The sequence below is a fragment of the Asparagus officinalis genome, chromosome 8 (assembly GCF_001876935.1).
Source record: "Asparagus officinalis chromosome 8, Aspof.V1, whole genome shotgun sequence".
Taxonomy (NCBI): domain Eukaryota; kingdom Viridiplantae; phylum Streptophyta; class Magnoliopsida; order Asparagales; family Asparagaceae; genus Asparagus; species Asparagus officinalis.
The window spans coordinates 126151944-126170619 of record NC_033801.1 but is presented as its reverse complement, the minus strand read 5'-3'; the positions used below and the strand labels follow the sequence as shown (position 1 = coordinate 126170619).

General features: G+C 38.7%; 2 protein-coding genes across 3 annotated transcripts; one reads left to right on the top strand and one right to left on the bottom strand.

Moving 5' to 3' along the window:
* Positions 5365–9472, top strand: LOC109819823 (probable serine/threonine-protein kinase At1g54610). The gene is made up of 6 exons (XM_020385748.1): positions 5365–5652; positions 5747–6064; positions 6417–6638; positions 7672–7769; positions 7881–7992; positions 8857–9472. The coding sequence occupies exons 1-6, from the start codon at positions 5482–5484 to the stop codon at positions 9235–9237; spliced, it is 1302 nt and encodes a 433-aa protein (XP_020241337.1). The 5' UTR covers positions 5365–5481; the 3' UTR covers positions 9238–9472.
* Positions 9786–18211, bottom strand: LOC109819824 (protein XAP5 CIRCADIAN TIMEKEEPER). 2 transcript variants are annotated; one of them, XM_020385749.1, is made up of 12 exons: positions 17955–18211; positions 13724–13789; positions 13481–13545; positions 13278–13393; positions 12141–12222; positions 11964–12040; positions 11819–11880; positions 11328–11459; positions 11181–11234; positions 10453–10518; positions 10238–10312; positions 9786–10097 (listed from the first exon to the last, which is right to left on the bottom strand). In XM_020385749.1, the coding sequence occupies exons 1-12, from the start codon at positions 18123–18125 to the stop codon at positions 10047–10049; spliced, it is 1017 nt and encodes a 338-aa protein (XP_020241338.1). In that variant the 5' UTR covers positions 18126–18211; the 3' UTR covers positions 9786–10046. The 2 variants fall into 2 exon arrangements, with proteins under 2 accessions (XP_020241338.1, XP_020241339.1); XM_020385750.1 differs by having other exon boundaries at positions 12141–12219.

The following is an 18676-nucleotide window of genomic DNA, read 5'->3' as shown; positions in this document are numbered from 1 at the left end:
GTCTTTAGTTTCGTTTATGTAAAATCATTTACATCGTCAACGCAGGTTAAGTGTTACATGCAACAGTTGTTAGCTGGCCTGAGACACTGCCACGAGAAGGGTATACTACACAGAGACATCAAGGGTTCGAACTTGTTGTCAAAATAACTACAAATGGTCAAAAAACGTGCATTATAGCTCACAAAATCCTAAATCTGTGCCTCCACAAAATTATTTGCTGATGGGCTGGAACGACTAAAAATAGCCATAAATCGTGGGTTATAGCTCACGATATCGTGAATTGACCTCACTGGACTTATTTGCTAGCAGGTCAAAAATACTTATAAAGGTAAAAATCGTGGGTTATAGATCAAGAAATCATGAATTTTTGCCTCTAAAAATTATTTGCCAATGACTCAAAATAACTAAAAATGACCATAAAATTATAGGTTATAGCTCACAAGGTCGTGATAGTTTGACTCCATGATATTATATGCCAAAAGGTCAAAATGACTAAAAATGACAAAACATTGTGGGTTATAACTCATGAAATTTTGAATTTTTTACTCTGCAAAATTATTTGTCAACTGATCCAAATGACTAAAAAAGGCAAAAAATCATAGGTTATATAGCTCACGAAATCGTGAATTTTGGCCTACACAAAATTAGTGACCAATGTCAAAACAACTAAAGATGGAAAAATTGTGTTATATGGCTCATGAAATCATGAATATTAGCCTCTGCAAAATTATTTTCCAATGAGTCGTAATGATTAAAAATACAAAATACCAAGGATTATGACTCATGAAAAAAATGAAATTTGGCCTCCTGCAAGGTTATTTGACAATGGGTCAAATCAACTAAAAATGGAAAACAATTATGGGCTATATAGCATAAGAAATCATGAATTTTGGCCGCTATGAATGTAACGCCCCGCACCAGAATCCGGAGTCGGTACGCTATTAGATCTGATGGACTGGCCTCACAAACCACCACATGTCTTTTCAGCACGTTTTGTCCTCACTCGCGTGCTCCCTGGAAAACTTCCCAGGGGGTCACCCATCCTAGAATTTCTCCAGGCCAAGCACGCTTAACTTTGGAGTTTCTAAGAATTGGGTTCCCGAAAAGAAGATGCATCTTGATGGTATGAGTATTCCTATCAAATCTATCAATACTAATCACATCACCCTCTCAAGGGTTGGGGTATTACAGCTGAGTTCTCTTTTGGAGAGGGTACAGTGCGGAGGCAGAGGGGAGAAAGAGAAAAAAAGTCTTTTGTACGGCTTTTGAGACTTTTTCTTTTGGGTATCCCTTTTGAGATTTGAGAGTTATTTGAGGGTTTAAATTGTGAGAGTTGTAAACCCATTTGTATTCTTTTTCTCTCTAATAGTAGATCCCCCTTCCTTGCCCCGTGGACGTAGGCAGTTTGCCGAACCACGTAAAATTAGTTTGTTTGAGTTTGTGGCCATTGTAATAGTTTTTAGGATCCCTCGACGCGCAGTCCTAGAGCTGACGAGAGGAAGAGCTAATATCCCACTTTGATGGGATATTAGATTTTTCTCTTTAATAGTAGATCTCCCCCTCCTTGCCCCGTGGACGTAGGCAGTTTGCCGAACCACGTAAAATTGGTTGTTTGAGTTTGTGGCCATTGTAATAGTTTTTAGGATCCCTCGACGCGCAGTCCTAGAGCTGACGAGAGGAAGAGCTAATATCCCACTTTGATGGGATATTAGGCTTCAGATTCTTGTTCCCTTTGAGAAACAAGAATTCTTATCGATCTTTCTCTCTTATTGTGCACCAGAAACTCTGCCGAAATTTCCGCTGCGCACAACATGTCCTTCAGAGCACAGATTTGTTCTTCACCCATAGCTGACATAACAGTCACCACCAGATCTTTCCCTTCAGCAAAGCCATCTTTGATCTGCGAAAAGAACATGATAGGCCATGTAAGATTGGAAGGCTGCAGTATGTTAAAAAGCTCACATTGGTCCTCATAAAACTGAAAAGAAACTAATCAACAAACGCGACAACGTTAGCGATCAATAAAAGTACTAGGCAAGCGTGCTAGCCTGACCATTAGCCGTAAGCAAAGGCAAATGTACACCCCTAACCACATCCCTAAGCAAGGTAAAATCAGCATCATATTCTTCAGTTGTCGTAGCAATGTGATTGGTTATATGCTTGTCTCAAGATTTGACAGATGAACGGAGCTGATGTCGGGTACTAATTTGAGTAGCTCGAGCACAACAACAGGCAAATGTGTGGCTAGACAATTTTTTCTTATAGAGATTCTCACTTAGTCCCACTAACATCACCTAAGAAAACTTTTGGGGCAAGACTTTAATCATATTCTTTAAGGTCAGTTTAAGTTAGCACTATATTTGCCACTAGGTTAATTGTTATCCTATCCTTCTTAATTATCTTCTTATTTGTTTCCGATCATGTTTTCTATCAATTAGAGATTCTCACTTAGTCCTCTTTCTCTACCAATTATGATCCAATTACTTCTAATTGGAGCATTTAAAAAAACCTGTGAACAAGAACAATAGAGAAACTAACGTAGCCCTCATGGCTTACAGTGTTCAGTACATGTTCTCAATGCACAGATTCGCACCTGAAGAAAGCACAACTTTTGTTCATTTCTGTTAGATTCAATAATCATACACTCAAAAGAATAACAATGGAAGAACAAGAGGAGCAGCCGCATCCATATGTAAAAAGGAGAGTCTGAGCTAAAAGCTTAGGTTTTACAAGCATAAAAGGCATATATATAGAAAACATGGCTAGCTAGGAAAAGACCAAAATGCCCTTGAGGGCTAACTGATATAATACACAAATATATGCTAACATCCCCCTCAAACTCGCGATGGGGCAGCAAGAAGCATCGAGAGTTTGCCAACAAAGAACCAATGACGTTGGAGGGTATGAGCCTTTGTGAAAAAATCTGCAAGCTGCATAGAGGACGAAACAAAGGGCAAAGAAAGAGTCCCTTGCTGGAGATGATAACGAGTCACATGACAATCGATCTCAATGTGTTTGCTGCGTTCATGAAAAACTGTGTTGTGCGCAATCTGAATAGCACTCTTATTGTCACAGTACATCGGTGTGGGGGAAGAGAGAAGTACACCCATAGCAGCTAATAACCAACGCAGCCATACAATCTCACACGTGGTGGAAGCCATAGCACGATACTCTGCCTCAGTTGAAGAGCGAGAAACAACATCTTGTTTCTTACTCTTCCAGGAGATGAGAGAATCACCTAAAAATACACAGTAACCAGTAGTAGATTTCCGATCCGTTGGGTCACCAGCCCAATCTGCATCAGAAAAAGCACGAAGCTCCAAGGACGAGGTTGATGGGAACAAAAGACTCTGATAAAGGGTGCCCCAGAGATAACGCAGAATGCGTATAACAGCAGCCCAATGTACAGATGTAGGAGAGAAAACAAATTGACTAACGATGTGAACAGCATAAGCAATATCGGGGCGAGTAATAGTCAGATATACTAGGCTTCCAACAACTGAACGATATAGGGTGGGATCTGCAAGAGGAGTACCATCGGTAGGAACATAGCGAGCATTCAACTCAAGTGGGGAATCAACAGTACGAGTATCTGTCAGGTGGGCTCGCTCAATAATATCAGCAGTATATTTAGACTGAGAGAGAAGATAACCCTTCTCCGAAGAAGCTACCTCGATACCTAAGAAGTACCGTAGAGAACCTAAGTCTTTCATATCAAAGCAACGAGACAAGGTAGATTTTAAATCTGCGATACCATCAATATCATCACCTGTAATGATCATATCATCAACATACAACAGGAGCAAAATACGGCCTGTAGAAGATGAGCGAACAAACAATGCCGAATCATGATGGCTAGAAACAAAGCCAAGAGAAGTGACTACCGAGGAGAATTTCTCAAACCATACGCGAGGAGCTTGTTTAAGACCATATAGGGCCTTCTTAAGCCTACAAACCTGCCATGGACTATGTGAAACACCTGGTGGAGGAACCATATATACTTCTTCTTTAAGATCACCATTCAAGAAGGTATTTTTAACATCCAATTGCGAAATATGCCACTGACGAACAGACGCAACTGCGATAAGAACCCGAACAGATGTCATCTTTGCAACAGGGGCAAAAGTCTCCGCATAATCCATACCATACTCTTGAGCAAACCCCTTTGCTACAACTCGGGCTTTGTACCGCTCAATAGAACCATCAGATTTTGTCTTAATTTTGTATACCCATCGAGAGCCAATCGTTTTCTTACCATGCGGAAGAAAAACCAAATCCCAAGTACCAGTTTTGTCCAAAGCAGACAGTTCCTCAGCCATAGCCCTTTGCCAAGCAGGATCACGAACTGCCTCTGAGTAAGAGGTAGGCTCACAGAAGGAATTAATAGAAACTAAAAAGGAAGAAAAAGATGGAGAATAACAAGAATAAGCAAAATCTGGTAACTGGGTGGACTTACGAGTGCGTGTGGGATAGCGAGGTGGGTCAGGATCCGCAATCACAAGAGGTTCTGGAGTAGCTGTAGCAGGGGGTGGACTGTTACCCTCAGGTGGACTGTTACCCTCGTGAGACCTGCAAGAAGGCTGAGAAGGAGAAGACGGTATAGATGACGAATCAAGTACAGAGGGCTGAGAATCGGATGGGCAATCATCATTGAAAGGAGCAATCTGAATAAGATCAGATTTGGTCATACCATGCGAGCTAGCTGGAAGGGAAAAGTAAGGAATATGCTCAAGAAAGGAAACATGACGAGAGACATACAATTTTCTAGAGTCCGGATCATAACAACGATAACCTTTTTGCCCAGTGTCATAACCAAGAAATACACATATAGCAACGCGAGAGGATAACTTGGTTCGTTCTACATGTGGACGAAGAACAAAACATGTAGAGCCAAAAACCCTCAAATGAGAATACTCAGGAGTGTGACCAAATAATCTAGCATAAGGAGAAATGCCTGAATTATGAGAAGTGGGGATCCTATTGATGAGATAAACAGATGTAAGGACTGCTTCTCCCCAAAACTCCCTAGGAACATGAGCAGACAAAAGCATAGAACGGGTAGTCTCAACAATGTGTCTATGTTTCCTTTCAGCTACCCCATTTTGTTGTGGGGTATCCGTATAAGAAGTTTGATGCACGGTACCATCAGATACAAAAATGTCAGAAAGATCCCCTTTAGTATATTCGCCACCCAAATCAGAACGGAAACATTTAACAACAGCAGAGAATTGTGTTCTGACATAGGCTTGAAATTCTGTATAAATATTAATGAAATCCGGGTATGCGCTACTCTGTCACCTTTTTTGAAATTTTCAAGATTCCCTCCCTCGCCTGAGCTAGGATCATTTTGCATATATACTCGCGCAGGTAGGCCAAGGAACTTATAGCAATGTGTACAAAGCCCGAGATCGCGACACTGGAAAGATAGTTGCTTTAAAGAAGGTTCGATTCGATACGTCAGAAACTGAGAGCATAAGGTTCATGGCAAGGGAAATCATGATCCTGCAGAAGCTGGACCATCCGAATATCGTTAAGCTTGAAGGCCTTGCCACTTCTAGAATGCAATACAGCCTCTACTTGGTCTTTGAATTTATGCACTCTGACTTGGCAACGGTCATCTCTCGTCCCGGGGGAAGGCTAACGGAACCTCAGGTTCTTCACTACTCTGACAGATATTCCTGTAGATTTTCGGCCCTTGATCGTCTTTAGTTTCGTTTATGTAAAATCATTTACATCGTCAACGCAGGTTAAGTGTTACATGCAACAGTTGTTAGCTGGCCTGAGACACTGCCACGAGAAGGGTATACTACACAGAGACATCAAGGGTTCGAACTTGTTGATCGATAAACAGGGAGTGCTGAAAATTGCTGATTTCGGGCTTGCGAATCATTTTAATCCCAATAAGAAGCGGCCTCTTACCAGTAGAGTAGTGACACTCTGGTATAGGTCTCCTGAGCTGCTCCTTGGCTGTACAGACTATGGAGTGGGTGTTGATCTCTGGAGTGCCGGATGCCTTTTGGCTGAAATGTTTGCTGGAAGGCCTATTATGCCTGGCAAGACCGAGGTGAGACATACGACGCGAAGAGGGAACGAAACATGCGATTTTCTCGATTTTTTGATCCGATAATTCTGCGACTAAACATTTTTTCCTTGAATAACATTAAAATGGCAGACACTAGTTTTGATTCTCTTAGTAGTTAAAAATAAAGTTAATTGCGGACAGACCCTCTATAGTTGTGGACAGACCCCTGTAGTTCTGTTGTTGCGGATAGAGCCCCTGTTTTATATCCCAATTGCGGATGTACCCCCCGAGCAAAAAAATTTAAGTCCATTGAAAGGCATTTTGAAGTTTCCTTTCTCTTGATAGTGTGATAGATTGAACATTTAGGGGTGATGACATTTTTTCGGACTTTCAGGTCGAGCAGCTCCACAGAATATTCAAGCTCTGTGGATCACCACCAGAAGATTTTTGGAGAAGACTGAACCTCTCTGCGAGCTTCCGGCCTCCACAACCGTATAGACCATTAATTACCGAAGCATTCAAAGATTTCCCTTCTTGTTCCTTGGGTTTGTTGAAGATGCTTCTCGCGCTAGACCCTTCATGTCGCGGGAGTGCATCGTCTGCTCTGCAAAACGAAGTGAGCAGCATACAATATTTTCACCTATTATTGTCATTTTCTTCAAAATATTAAGATTGATGCGCTTAGCCTCTTGCCATATTATCCCATGTGGCCATGGTTTAGTAGCTTGAACACTTTTTTGCTTGCATGGAGCCTGTTTATTATTACTAAGTAAATTGCTACAATCATTGTGATTCATACCTTAATTCAGCATTTATTCTGATATTTACAGCATCCTTAATATGGGTTCATGTGTTTTATCTCCATTGTTATCGTACAAATTTGCTTGCTATTCATTCAGAAAACAAGAAAGAAATGTTGGTTTTTTATTGGTGGTAAAATTCCCAGAGGTTTCGGGAATCATTTTGAATATGGAAATCATCTTTTCTCTTTTTTTTTCAGTTTTTTCGAGTGAAACTACCTTATGTTTGATATTATATGTTAGATATATAATTATATTAGATATTTTCTGCACCTTTTTATTTATTTTTTATTATCTTGACACAGTAATCTTAAACGACAACAACAAAGACTCTATCCAGAACTCTTGGTGGCGTCTACATGAATTTTTTTTTTTTTCATTCTGTTATGTTTAAGTGTCATCTCCTCAAATGCATAACGACTAGCATACCCTTTTACTTGCATCTATCTATGTTTCTTGAAGCACATGTAATGTTCTTCTTGATCCATTAATAGTCATATGAGTTCGATAATTGGCATGGTGCATCAAATATGGCATCGTGACAGTATCATACCGTGTCAGTTATGAGCCTGTGAAGTGTGCACAAGTTGAAGGAAGCAACACTGGCAGATGTCTAAAAGTTTCGAACCCAATTAATTGCAGACAATATGCGTAGAATAATGCTGAATGTAACTAGAACAATGGTCGCAGCTTTAGAAAGCCAGGTCCATAGCTCATGATAATTTTCATTTTGAATTTGCATCTATGCTTTAGGTCTATGTCTAAGTTTGCACGTTTAAGGCTAATATAGAAGATGCTGACAAAAATTCTTTTTTCCTCGATTAAGATATTTTGGTCTTTTAATCACAGTTTTTCGGCACCAGCCCCCTGGCCTGCGATCTTTCAGGTCTGCCCGTTGTTTGCAAAAAAGAAGATGATGAATCAAACCAACCTCATGAAAGGAGGAAGTAAGCTAAACCTACTCTTTTTTTTCCTTCTTCTATTTAGCATATGATAATGTTTGTCGTCGTTATTAATTCGCTGATTGCGTCGTTCTTAATTCGGTTGAAACATCATAGGCGCAGATCATCCAAATTAAAACATCAGTCTCGCACACAAAAGGAGACTCCAACGAATGTGGAACAAAACATGATGAAGCTCGAAGTAGGAGATTATGGACGTCCGGTAAAGGTATATACACTATATATATCAAGATATAAATATCCTGAAATTTTAATGTTTTATAAAAAAAATTGGGAACGAAAGCTTTGTTTTACCGTTATTATTTCAATGGTATTACTCAATTCAACTGCATTTGATTTATCTCGAGTATGAAATGTTAGAATCAATAATCATACACTCAAAAGAATAACAATGGAAGAACAAGAGGAGCAGCCGCATCCATATGTAAAAAGGAGAGTCTGAGCTAAAAGCTTAGGTTTTACAAGCATAAAAGGCATATATATAGAAAACATGGCTAGCTAGGAAAAGACCAAAATGCCCTTGAGGGCTAACTGATATAATACACAAATATACGCTAACATCCCCCCTCAAACTCGCGATGGGGCAGCAAGAAGCATCGAGAGTTTGCCAACAAAGAACCAATGACGTTGGAGGGTATGAGCCTTTGTGAAAAAATCTGCAAGCTGCATAGAGGACGAAACAAAGGGCAAAGAAAGAGTCCCTTGCTGGAGATGATAACGAGTCACATGACAATCGATCTCAATGTGTTTGCTGCGTTCATGAAAAACTGTGTTGTGCGCAATCTGAATAGCACTCTTATTGTCACAGTACATCGGTGTGGGGGAAGAACATGGCTAGCTAGGAAAAGACCAAAATGCCCTTGAGGGCTAACTGATATAATACACAAATATACGCTAACATGAAAAACATACCGTCGCAACTTCAAATACTCATAGAAAGATTTCTTTCCTTCTGAGCTCATGGGACACTTACCGTTCGTGTTCCGAGTAGAAACCTGGGAACTTGTTGCTTTTCAAACTATGTCCATCTCTCTAACAATGGATGTGTTTTCTGTACTTGTTACCGTAAAAGGCTGGAGCGCGCACGACATATAGCCATGAACTGATGAGAAGCTCTACAGGGAGCACAACCTCCGGCATGCAACCCCAGCGCTACTCTTTGAGCACACCTCCGGCACTGCCACCCGTTAAATCTCCTTCTTTCCGTGAGCATGTTGTAGTCCGGCCAGCACACAGCCGTGAACTCGGTGGCAGCAGTACCACGGGGAGCACGTCTTCATCTCCGCCACCTATTAAGCCCTCCTCCATCCTTGAGCAGAGGACCGAAGCCCATCCTGCAGCCACAAAGAATGTTGAGAACGGGCCAATAAACCATAGATACGGCATGGAGAAGAGGTCTGCCTCCACTTCGGGTTTTCGCAGGTTTGATGCGAAACAGATCCCTGGGCGATGAGTTCGTACCTTCATAGCTCGGTTTATTGGTTGGGAATTTCACTCTCACTGTTGCCACCCTTTTCAACTTACTATATTCAACTCTTATTTGATTTCATTTGATTTATTGGTAAAAATCAAATCAAGGTAAAACTCTCTTGTTATGCTTTACACTATGGTTTATGTCGTATCACAATCATCATAAGATTGATGTTCTGCATCACTAACACGTACATCCTTGTGATTTTCGGTGGTTACACTATTTGTAATGCTAGCTTTGCCCTTGCAGTAACTCTGGATCCCTGTATGATAATTGCACTAACAATAAACTTGAATCATATAAAGTAGAATCTAGAGCAGGGTGAAACATGGAAGCTCAGAAACGTGAAGTGCTGGTCGCGAGGTATATAACCAGCCATAAGCAGTTGTACCAACGCAAATGAATCATCCCCACAACACCAACATCTCCAACAAACAGATGCATAATAATCAACAGTGTATAAGCGAAAAATTACGAACATTCTAACCACGTACCACAAGGAAACTTTAATCTCATTAGCAACAATGCGATGAAACCAGAACCATATGGTTATATTTTTACGTTAAAGATGTTTAGATGAATAAACCACAACACAGACATTTTTTGAGAACGTTGAATTGAATGAGAAGGTAGCACTGATAGCAAGCAGATTACCAGTCTTTTTTCCCCCGTAAGTTAACAATAATAGTTACATTTTTAGCTGACATCCAACAACACAGGCAATCGCAAGTTTGAAGGAGTAGGAGAGTGATATTACTTCACGATCACTATCATTCATTCCATTGACAACTTTAATCCCCATGAATTGTGTATCTCTCCCATTTCTTCGTCGGGGTCGAGATCTGGGGGGGGGGGGGGGGGGGGGTGTAAAAAAGTTAAGAAGTTTTGTTGTGGAATCGCCAGCATTTAGCAATTTCTATAATATTTGTTGCAATAGCAAATTGATGGCGGAAATGTTAGATGAATGAGAACTGGATATTACCTCCCATCTTGAAGCGGGGAATATATGCTTGTTCTTATCGTACCAGTGCCTTTCAACTACCTTCCCAGCATGAGACTGCAAAAAAAGGAAGAAAGAAAGTGAACACATGCTAACTATTGTACTGGCTTCATGTAATAACCTTTTAAAATGAATTGTTGAAGTTGCAGGCCTAAAGTTTTACAACCAAACAAAGCGCAATACCAAAAGAAACTTGCCTCATCTTTCTCGATTGTTGCATCTGCAATTGTCCGCACATCCTCATGCACATCGAAGTGGAAAAGCTGCAGAATCGCAAGATAGGAAAAAGGAAATGAATTAGTACAAACTCCTAAAGCAAAGCAGGTGTCAGTTCAATTAAGAAAGGGTGAACAAGATGCCAATTTAGGAGGAAGAGTTTCTATTTATTTGCGAAGCAAGAAAAGGAAATGACGGTCTCAAAGATCACTATGGAAAACTCTCGTGGCTATTTTCATAATTCGGAATTCTTGAAGCAAAGAAACTCAACCACTTCGCCATTACTTTAGTGTGGTAGTGTGCAAGTTCCATGAACTGGAATAAGCTCAGAAAACACATCCTTGAGGAATATTCTGCTGCATAGGAAGCAGTTTCTGAATTCTAACATTTAAATAAGAACTCCACAGGCTAGCAGAAATCATTCAGACGATTAAAAATGCTAATCTAGTATCGCAGATAACCCATCAATTAATTTAAGTGAAGAATGGCTATTAATGCAAAAGGATGCAACTAAAAGTGGCTGCTATGCAGTTCAAAACAGTGGGAAAGAAAAGATGAGAATAGCTGGTTTCATCAGTTATATTTTTCAACATAACTGCTTAGGATAAATTGGCTACTTGTTCAATTAACTTGTCAAAAATCGAAGATACTATATAATAATAAGCACAGAAACAAAATAAACCATGTATGAAAGAGTAAAAATGATTACCGGTCCACTTTTTCCCCTCGCTTTGTTAATAATCAACTCATAGAAACTGTGTTGCTGAAATCCAAGATGTTACCCAAATAAGGAAAGAAAATCAGAACGCTGTTATCAATCAGCATCACTATTTATAACCAAACAGAAGGGACTCACATGTGGAATGATCAAATCCTCTTTGACATAAAGCAGGTTCTCCACTGATGTTGTTCGTACCTCCCTGAACTCAGATGCAAGCTGCTGTTGAACAGCTCGGAGAAATTCCCCAATTGTATCACCCTTTCTAACCTACATTTTCAGGAGTTGAGAGGTTGGTAAAGCAGCAAGAACAATGAGGTTAATGCACATAGATCCCCCTAGTATATCGATGATCTGAAATTACTATCCTTGTAGTTTCATTACTGCAGATAGATCCCCTGGGTTGAATCTTTCCGAATCTTTTACCCTAAGATAGATTAACTAATTCCAACAATGCACAACATCTCCCAAAATTCCACCCAGGGTAAAAGAGTAATAATAAAAAAACCAGGGGATTCTATCTGAAACGATGAAGAACTACAGGGCAGTAAGTTTAGAACTGTGCTACTACGTGGGTTCTATGTGCAATTAACCCTAGTTCAAAACAGACTTCCAGAAAGAAGTATCACCTGGATCACCCTTCTATGTCCTGTTCCATCCCAGTAGCTGTAAGTAATCTGAAGAGGCTCATCTGAAGCATAGTAAATATTAATTTCATTTTGATGGTTTCATTTACAGATATAGCTGAATATTATCAGGAGAATGTGAAAGTACTTCGGATAATTTCTTGCTCACGAAGCCACTGTCTCCGCAATCTTTCCCGCTCAGCTTGTTCCTCTGCTTCTCTCTCACTGAAGGATCATCCTTGCAACCATCAGTTCAGATATTAAAGACAAAGGAGTGAAGAAATAATTGCTTCACTGAAGCTACAATAAAAATTAACAAACATACCTGTCGGGTAAAAAGCTCGTCTCAACAGTTGGGTCCTTGCCGAGTTTCCCACTGCCAGAATTTTTTAGCTCTTGATTTTCTTCTGGAAGCAAACCATAGTGCCTCAGATGGAGAAGTAACGAGGAACAAATGCCTTAATGTTAACTCCATCTGCTAAATAAATCATTTGTTTCGCTAGAATCTTTTTCATCAAACATCTACAATAGCATTGCCATCTCTCAGACTATAAGCTTTATTTTTATTGTTTTTTCAAAGAAAAAAAGGGGACTAGACTGCTCTTATGCTGGAGAAAAAAGGCGAACAAAAATATCAGCATATTATCTTCAGACAGGATATGTTGTTGATAGAGCAATTGGCATAAAATTTTGTGTAACGCTAACAGAGAATATGAATGAACTACATAAAAATTTTAATTCCATATGCATTTCTCTCAAGATCCTCTACCCACTTTACCCTTCTTTTATTCCCTAATTAATAGATTTTTTTTCTTACTAGCATCTTTATACCTAGTGTTATTCCTAGGTGAGATGCGAACTCCTAAATAACAAAATGTGTCTGGTCATACGACATACTCAGTGCCCTTTAATTGCATAAATGCCCAACTGTTTCATGAATTAAGCTTGTCTTTTAACTTTAAAGATAAAAACTTATAACTCTAATGTGAAAATATGTTGCATGCAAAGTTGGAGACCTTAAAAAATAGAACAGAAATAAATTTTAATGAGAGAATAGATCTAATGGAATATATAAGTAAAAAAATCCAGCAAACAAAGTTTGCACACAAATTCAGACAGAATCCATGTATTTAAGAAGGCATACATTTCGATCCCTAAAATTTTACATCTCATCTGGAAGTTTAGCATCACTGTTGCATTAATTGAAATGCTGTGAAAGATAAAAACTGCTGAAATGAGAATAAGATATTAGACAAATGGGTTCTGACTTTAAGGTTTCTTCTGGAGAGAGACCATTTGATATCGGTGAAAATTCAGTGGACAAAGATGATCGTGATGGATATAGATAGCAGCTCAACCAAACAGACTCAACCAAATGCAAGCAAAAAAATTTATAACATTAAAATTTAACCACCTCCCACCAAAACAAACACACATAAAAAGAAAAAGAAAAGTAACTCACTCGCATCCACATCATCCTCATCACTTTCATTCTCAAAGTCATCTGCAAAGGACAACCGTGAATCTCCTTTAACTCTCCTCCTCTTCTTCCGTTTTTGTAGTTCAAGTTCCTCTTCCCTAAGACATCAATTAAAATGTTAGTAATCATGTCAAAGTTAAAGAGATAATAGACAGTATGGGAGAAGGTAGTTAAGGTCAACGCACTCTCGTTGCTGTTTTTCGAGCTTCTCCTTCTCTTCCTCTTCAATTTTGTTGCGGATATTAACCCTCTATTAAAAGAAGTACAAACAAAGAGAACATCATATAATGTGCATATGCATGTAGAATATCAAGATAGATCATAATCCACTGAAGCCTGACCTATGGCCGTTTGCTTTAAAAAAAAAGAAAACAGAAGGAAAGAAAGATACAATCAATTAATAGATGCAAAATATTGATCCATCATACCTTTTCGACATATTGTTCTCTAGTAACTAGACCAACTGTTTCCTTCTTGAAAGCAGTCTCCAGAATCTGATTACCCACAAAAAGAAGAATGTCACTGAAACCAACAAAGCAACAGGGGGAAAAGACCAACATGAAGAATAACAAAATTTATTCCTGAAGAAAAGGATTAGTTGTATGAAAAGCATGGTGAATAAGGTATTATCAAAAGCGAGGTGAATAGCCATTACATAGAAGGCACCATGTCTATTACGCTAGTTCCATGTAATATCCCTAATCTTCTATTGATAATAGGTCTAGTTTTATAAATTGTTTTAGAAGATATTCAAACAATTGGGTTGACTATATTAATTTATAAATATGACATTACATGAGGGCTTTTATGTTTTATATTAAAAGTATCTATATATTTATGTTTGTTAAGGGGTTTGTTGCAAAAGGAAATTGGCTAGGGGGTTTATTGGAAATGGAAAAAGTAATAAGAAGAAACCCTAGTTGTGTTCCTTCAGAAGCCGCAGCCAAAATAGGCCACAGAGGAAGAGCGAAAAAAAAAGGGAAAACTTGAATTCTATCCTCATGCCGCAAGACTATGAAACTTTGTTGAAGGGGGTCAGCAGTAATTTGATCAACCTTACAAAAGGAACAACAAGGTAAAATATATATCTCTCTCTTCTTCTAAACAATTTTTATATGGCCTACGGTATGTATGGTTCTCATGTTTGTGAAAGAGATGTTGATCCTAAATTATTTAGGTTCACATAACTAGATCAGCTAGTTTTTAGTCTTCTTAGTTGTGACTGTACAAAGTGAGAATCATCATTATCAATGTTAGTTTCCTAGGTTAATGGAAACAAATCGTACCTAATCGGCAAGGTAAAGCGGTGGCCAAGTATTTGTGTTGGTGCAGCTAGGCTCTAGGTATTTTTTTTTGTTTAGTTTTTCTTATAAATATTATTAAAATACCGAGTGCAGGGATGGCTAATAGTATACTAAGATAGTTATTTTAAATGGTATAAATTGATCGAGCGACTAGCATTATTGTATATCATGATAATTATTTATTAATTAATATATTTGCTTGTATATGTTCCTTAGGAATTCGTAGAGTTTCCGCAGAGGCGGCGGGTGGATCTTTGGATTATCGTTTGGTTTTCATTAAGGGGTGAATTTGTGCATTATGTGCTGTCTATTTTCTTTCCATATAAATTATATTAAGTATATGTCGGTCTGTTCCTGATGGATTTTATCCTTTTGTATGCCTTTACTCGCATATTAAATGTTGATTTGGATGTGACGCACACAGATATTTGGTATAAGCCTTTGGAAATTCTTTATAAAGTATTTGGTTATATGAACTTTGTTCATTTTCTTAAAAACATATGCATCTCGAGTTAATATATTGATCTATGTCGGAGATAAGTCATTAAAACAGGGGTCAATGTGCCTCAATGAGGTTTTTATTTTAGCGCTAAGAGCTTAAATTTAGGTCACCGTCCCGAAACCACACGCTTAATAATTGTAGGGTTTACCAAGTCAATCGGAGTATGAAGTATTGACCGCATTGAGACGTGACCTACTTATTTTTCATCTTATGAAATTTATATTTTAGAGATATTGGATCAAGTTTATGAGTTCATTGATGATTTTTTACTATTATTATATTGTGTATCAAGTCAAAATATTCTAGTTTTTGCAAAATCAGTGTTTAATGTATGAATTTATTCCCTTATTGAGTTGTGAACTCATCGTGTTGTTTTCATTCGTTTCTGAGACTCAGGATTAGATAGAGTTTCTAAATTCTTAGAAGGGAGCAAGAAATAAAATTGCAAATTGCTAATTTCTTATCAATGGAGATTAATTAAGTCTTCGATATTTAGTTGATAATTGGAAGCTTTGTAATAATGGAATATTTCCCTTAAGGTTGACTTTTATTTAAAGTTGAGGAATATTTGTTATCTCAAGTTAATTGGATCAATATTGACTTGGATTATAGAGAATATTTATTACTGGTTTTATTTCACTGATAAGATTATAGAGAATATTTATTCAAGGTTGACGCAACACCCTGAATAAGCTATCTTCAAAACGTGTGGATATTATTAAAAAAGATATGGATGTATAAAAGAGAATTACAGGTCCAACCGTACATTATTTATGCAGTGATTTTCGATTTATTTTATACATTTGACCTTGTACATGAGCTTTCTTATACATGAAGAGCTCAGTGGAGGCTAAATTTGCAACAGCCTTTTCATTTTGCTTGAGAACAAGTTTCTATTTAGCTTCTCAGCTCATATCAGCCTTAAACAGTAAGATAATTTCCTACAACAAACATTATCATCCTCTCCCCACTATTCACCAAATAAACAACAACGTTTTCAAGGTCATAGGCTTGTTTGATTTGCTTCATACCCATGTTTTACAATAAGATTTCCATTTTTGTATTGTTATTTTCACACCAACACCCCAAAGTTTCATTAACTTTAACTTTGGTATACTAAAGTTTTTTTCCCCAAAGCTACCCATCATTTTAAGATGTAGTTTACCCAAGAGTGGCTAAAATGACATTTATACCCATCATATCACATATCTCTCCCCAAATTATCCAGAGACCAATTCACAACTCCTCCCCCTTCCCTCTCCATAGTTCCCCATCTTCTTCATCTTCGATCTCCTCTCTTTTTTAAGTGTTGAATAGCTAAAGATGAAAGGGATTTGTGAAAATTTCTCTCTAGTTCAGGGTATCGAAGTCAAAATATCATCATGCACACATGATGTGCTTTAGACAGAATCCTGATTGTCGAGTTAACGAAAGTTACAAAAGTTAAATTGGTAATTTGCACTTCAATCCCCCAAAGTTTTAAACCCTGAAGTTCTATTTTGACATATCAATAATCATCTTCTTCCAAATGACATTGAAATCACTTGACTTTGGGGAAAGTGAGAAACAAAGCTATGGCCTTGGGGTATAAAATTGTCAAATTAACATCGACTTGATAACTTGGGTGTATCAAATTGTCCAAATAGAAATTCAGGGTATCAAACTTACAAAGGGTGAAAATTTTGGGGTACTAAAGTGCAAATAAACATAGTTACTTGAATTAGGTGTAATTTGGGGTATTTTCTGGGATATATCGGCGAAACTTTGGAATAAAGTTCAAATAACCCTTTGTTATAATAAAATCTTGCCTTGGCATCAAAGTGTTGGATTTGGGTGTGGATCCGAACCTCCGCAGAAGACGCAGGCAAGGCGAGGTCGACGCGGTCAAGCGAGCTCGAGGTCGACACGGTCAAGCGAGCTCGAGGCGACGCAGCCCTGCAAGCGAGCTCGACGATGCAGGAGCGGGCGATAAGGTCGAGACAGCTCCGCAGGCGAGCTCGAGCTTTGCAACGAGGCCAGGCGAGATCAAACTGATTCAGGCGAGCTCAGTGCCTTAACAGGCGAGGTCGAGACAGCAAGCGTCAGGCTGTCGCTAGGGTTCCCTTATAAAAGGGAACCCAGAGCTCTATCTCTCTCTCTCTGGGCTTCTTCTTCTCGTTTTCTCTTCCAGTGACGGTGGCTCTCTCTCTCTCTTCTCTCGCAATCTCTTCTTTCTCCTTCAGCTCACATTGATTTTGAGGGTGGAATTTAAGAAAGGAGGGATTTATTGAGGGGAGAATTAAATAGGGGTATTTAAGAAGGGAAATCATCACTGTAGCTACAGTGTTGCTTTGTATTTATTAAGAGATCTCAAGTTTGAAATCTGCTCTTGCATTGTAATTTCTTTGATTAATAAGAAATTAATTGTGTGGCTCCCGAGCACGTAGGCAATTTTGCCGAACCTCGTAAATCTTGGTGTATTTTTTTCTATACTGTGTTTTTTTGTTGTTTTAGGGGTTTAGCGTAGCCCCGGGTATTTCCCAACACAAAGTTGCATCTCTCACTCCCTAGAACCTCAAAAACCCGAGATCGAACATATGACATATGAATAATCATCTTCTTCTGAATGAAATTGAAATTGCTTGAGTTTGGTGAAAGTCAGGAATCAAATTGTCCAAATAGAAATTCAGGGTACCGAAATTACACGGGTGAAACCTTGGGGTAGTGCAAATAAATCGTCCTTTTTGATAATACAAACTTGCCTATTGCATCGGAAATCGCATCTTTAACCGCCCTAAAACCTCAAAAACCCTAGATTGAAAGTAAGATAAAGAGACACTCGGCGCAGTTAGCGTGGGGATCGGGTGAGATTACCTCCGATGTGCTGGATCCGAACTGGAGTAGGCCGGTCTGGTTACCGCCGGCGGCGGACTTGCTTTTGAGCTCCTGAATCTTTCGCCTCTCGGCCTCTCGCTGCTTCTCTAGCCTCCTTATTCTCACCGCGTCTTGGGCGGTGCCCACATACCCATCCCCCATTCCCGCCATCTTCTTCTTCTTCTAATCGATGAGCGAGGCTCGAGAAATCGACAGAGAGAGAGAGAGGGGGGGGAGGGGGAGAGAGGCAAAATCGATGCGAAAGGGTAAAAGGCGGTGACGAGATCCCATCTATATGGCTTAGGCCCATATTGTTCCTAAAATGGGCTGGATTAGTTAGTTCGGCCCATTAAGGCTACTAGGCTTCGGCTGTCTTAATTGCTTTTAAATACCCTATAGCTCCCCCTATTTTCACCTGTATAACCATCACTTGTTTTCGTTACACTTATACAATCTTAAAGTTTTTAAAAATGTGCATTTTTGATACCCTCATTTATGCAAATGTTAGAATTTTCTTCCGAAGTTTCTAATGCGATGCTCACATGCTTATTATATGAACTTTTAAGCCTTGTTTCTTTTGTTAAATTTATTGGTAGAACCACTAAAATTAAAAATTCTAATTCAGGTCTACCCTAATTCTATTTTAAAATAGGATTTTGATAAGTTTAATAGAAAATTTAATAAATATTAAGAGTTAAATATTTTAAAATTAGCAAGAGAGT

Excerpts from the sequence above, each read along its gene's own strand:
- LOC109819823 (XM_020385748.1), top strand. The coding sequence starts at position 5,482 with ATGGCAAGGGAAATCATGATCCTGCAGAAGCTGGACCATCCGAATATC. Across the intron at positions 6,065-6,416 it reads TTATGCCTGGCAAGACCGAG|GTCGAGCAGCTCCACAGAAT; the intron begins GTGAGACATACG and ends TCGGACTTTCAG. Across the intron at positions 7,993-8,856 it reads ATTATGGACGTCCGGTAAAG|GCTGGAGCGCGCACGACATA; the intron begins GTATATACACTA and ends TTACCGTAAAAG.
- LOC109819824 (XM_020385749.1), bottom strand. The coding sequence starts at position 18,125 with ATGGCGGGAATGGGGGATGGGTATGTGGGCACCGCCCAAGACGCGGTG. Across the intron at positions 11,460-11,818 it reads GACATAGAAGGGTGATCCAG|GTTAGAAAGGGTGATACAAT; the intron begins GTGATACTTCTT and ends CTGAAAATGTAG. Across the intron at positions 10,313-10,452 it reads CAACAATCGAGAAAGATGAG|TCTCATGCTGGGAAGGTAGT; the intron begins GCAAGTTTCTTT and ends CTTTTTTTGCAG.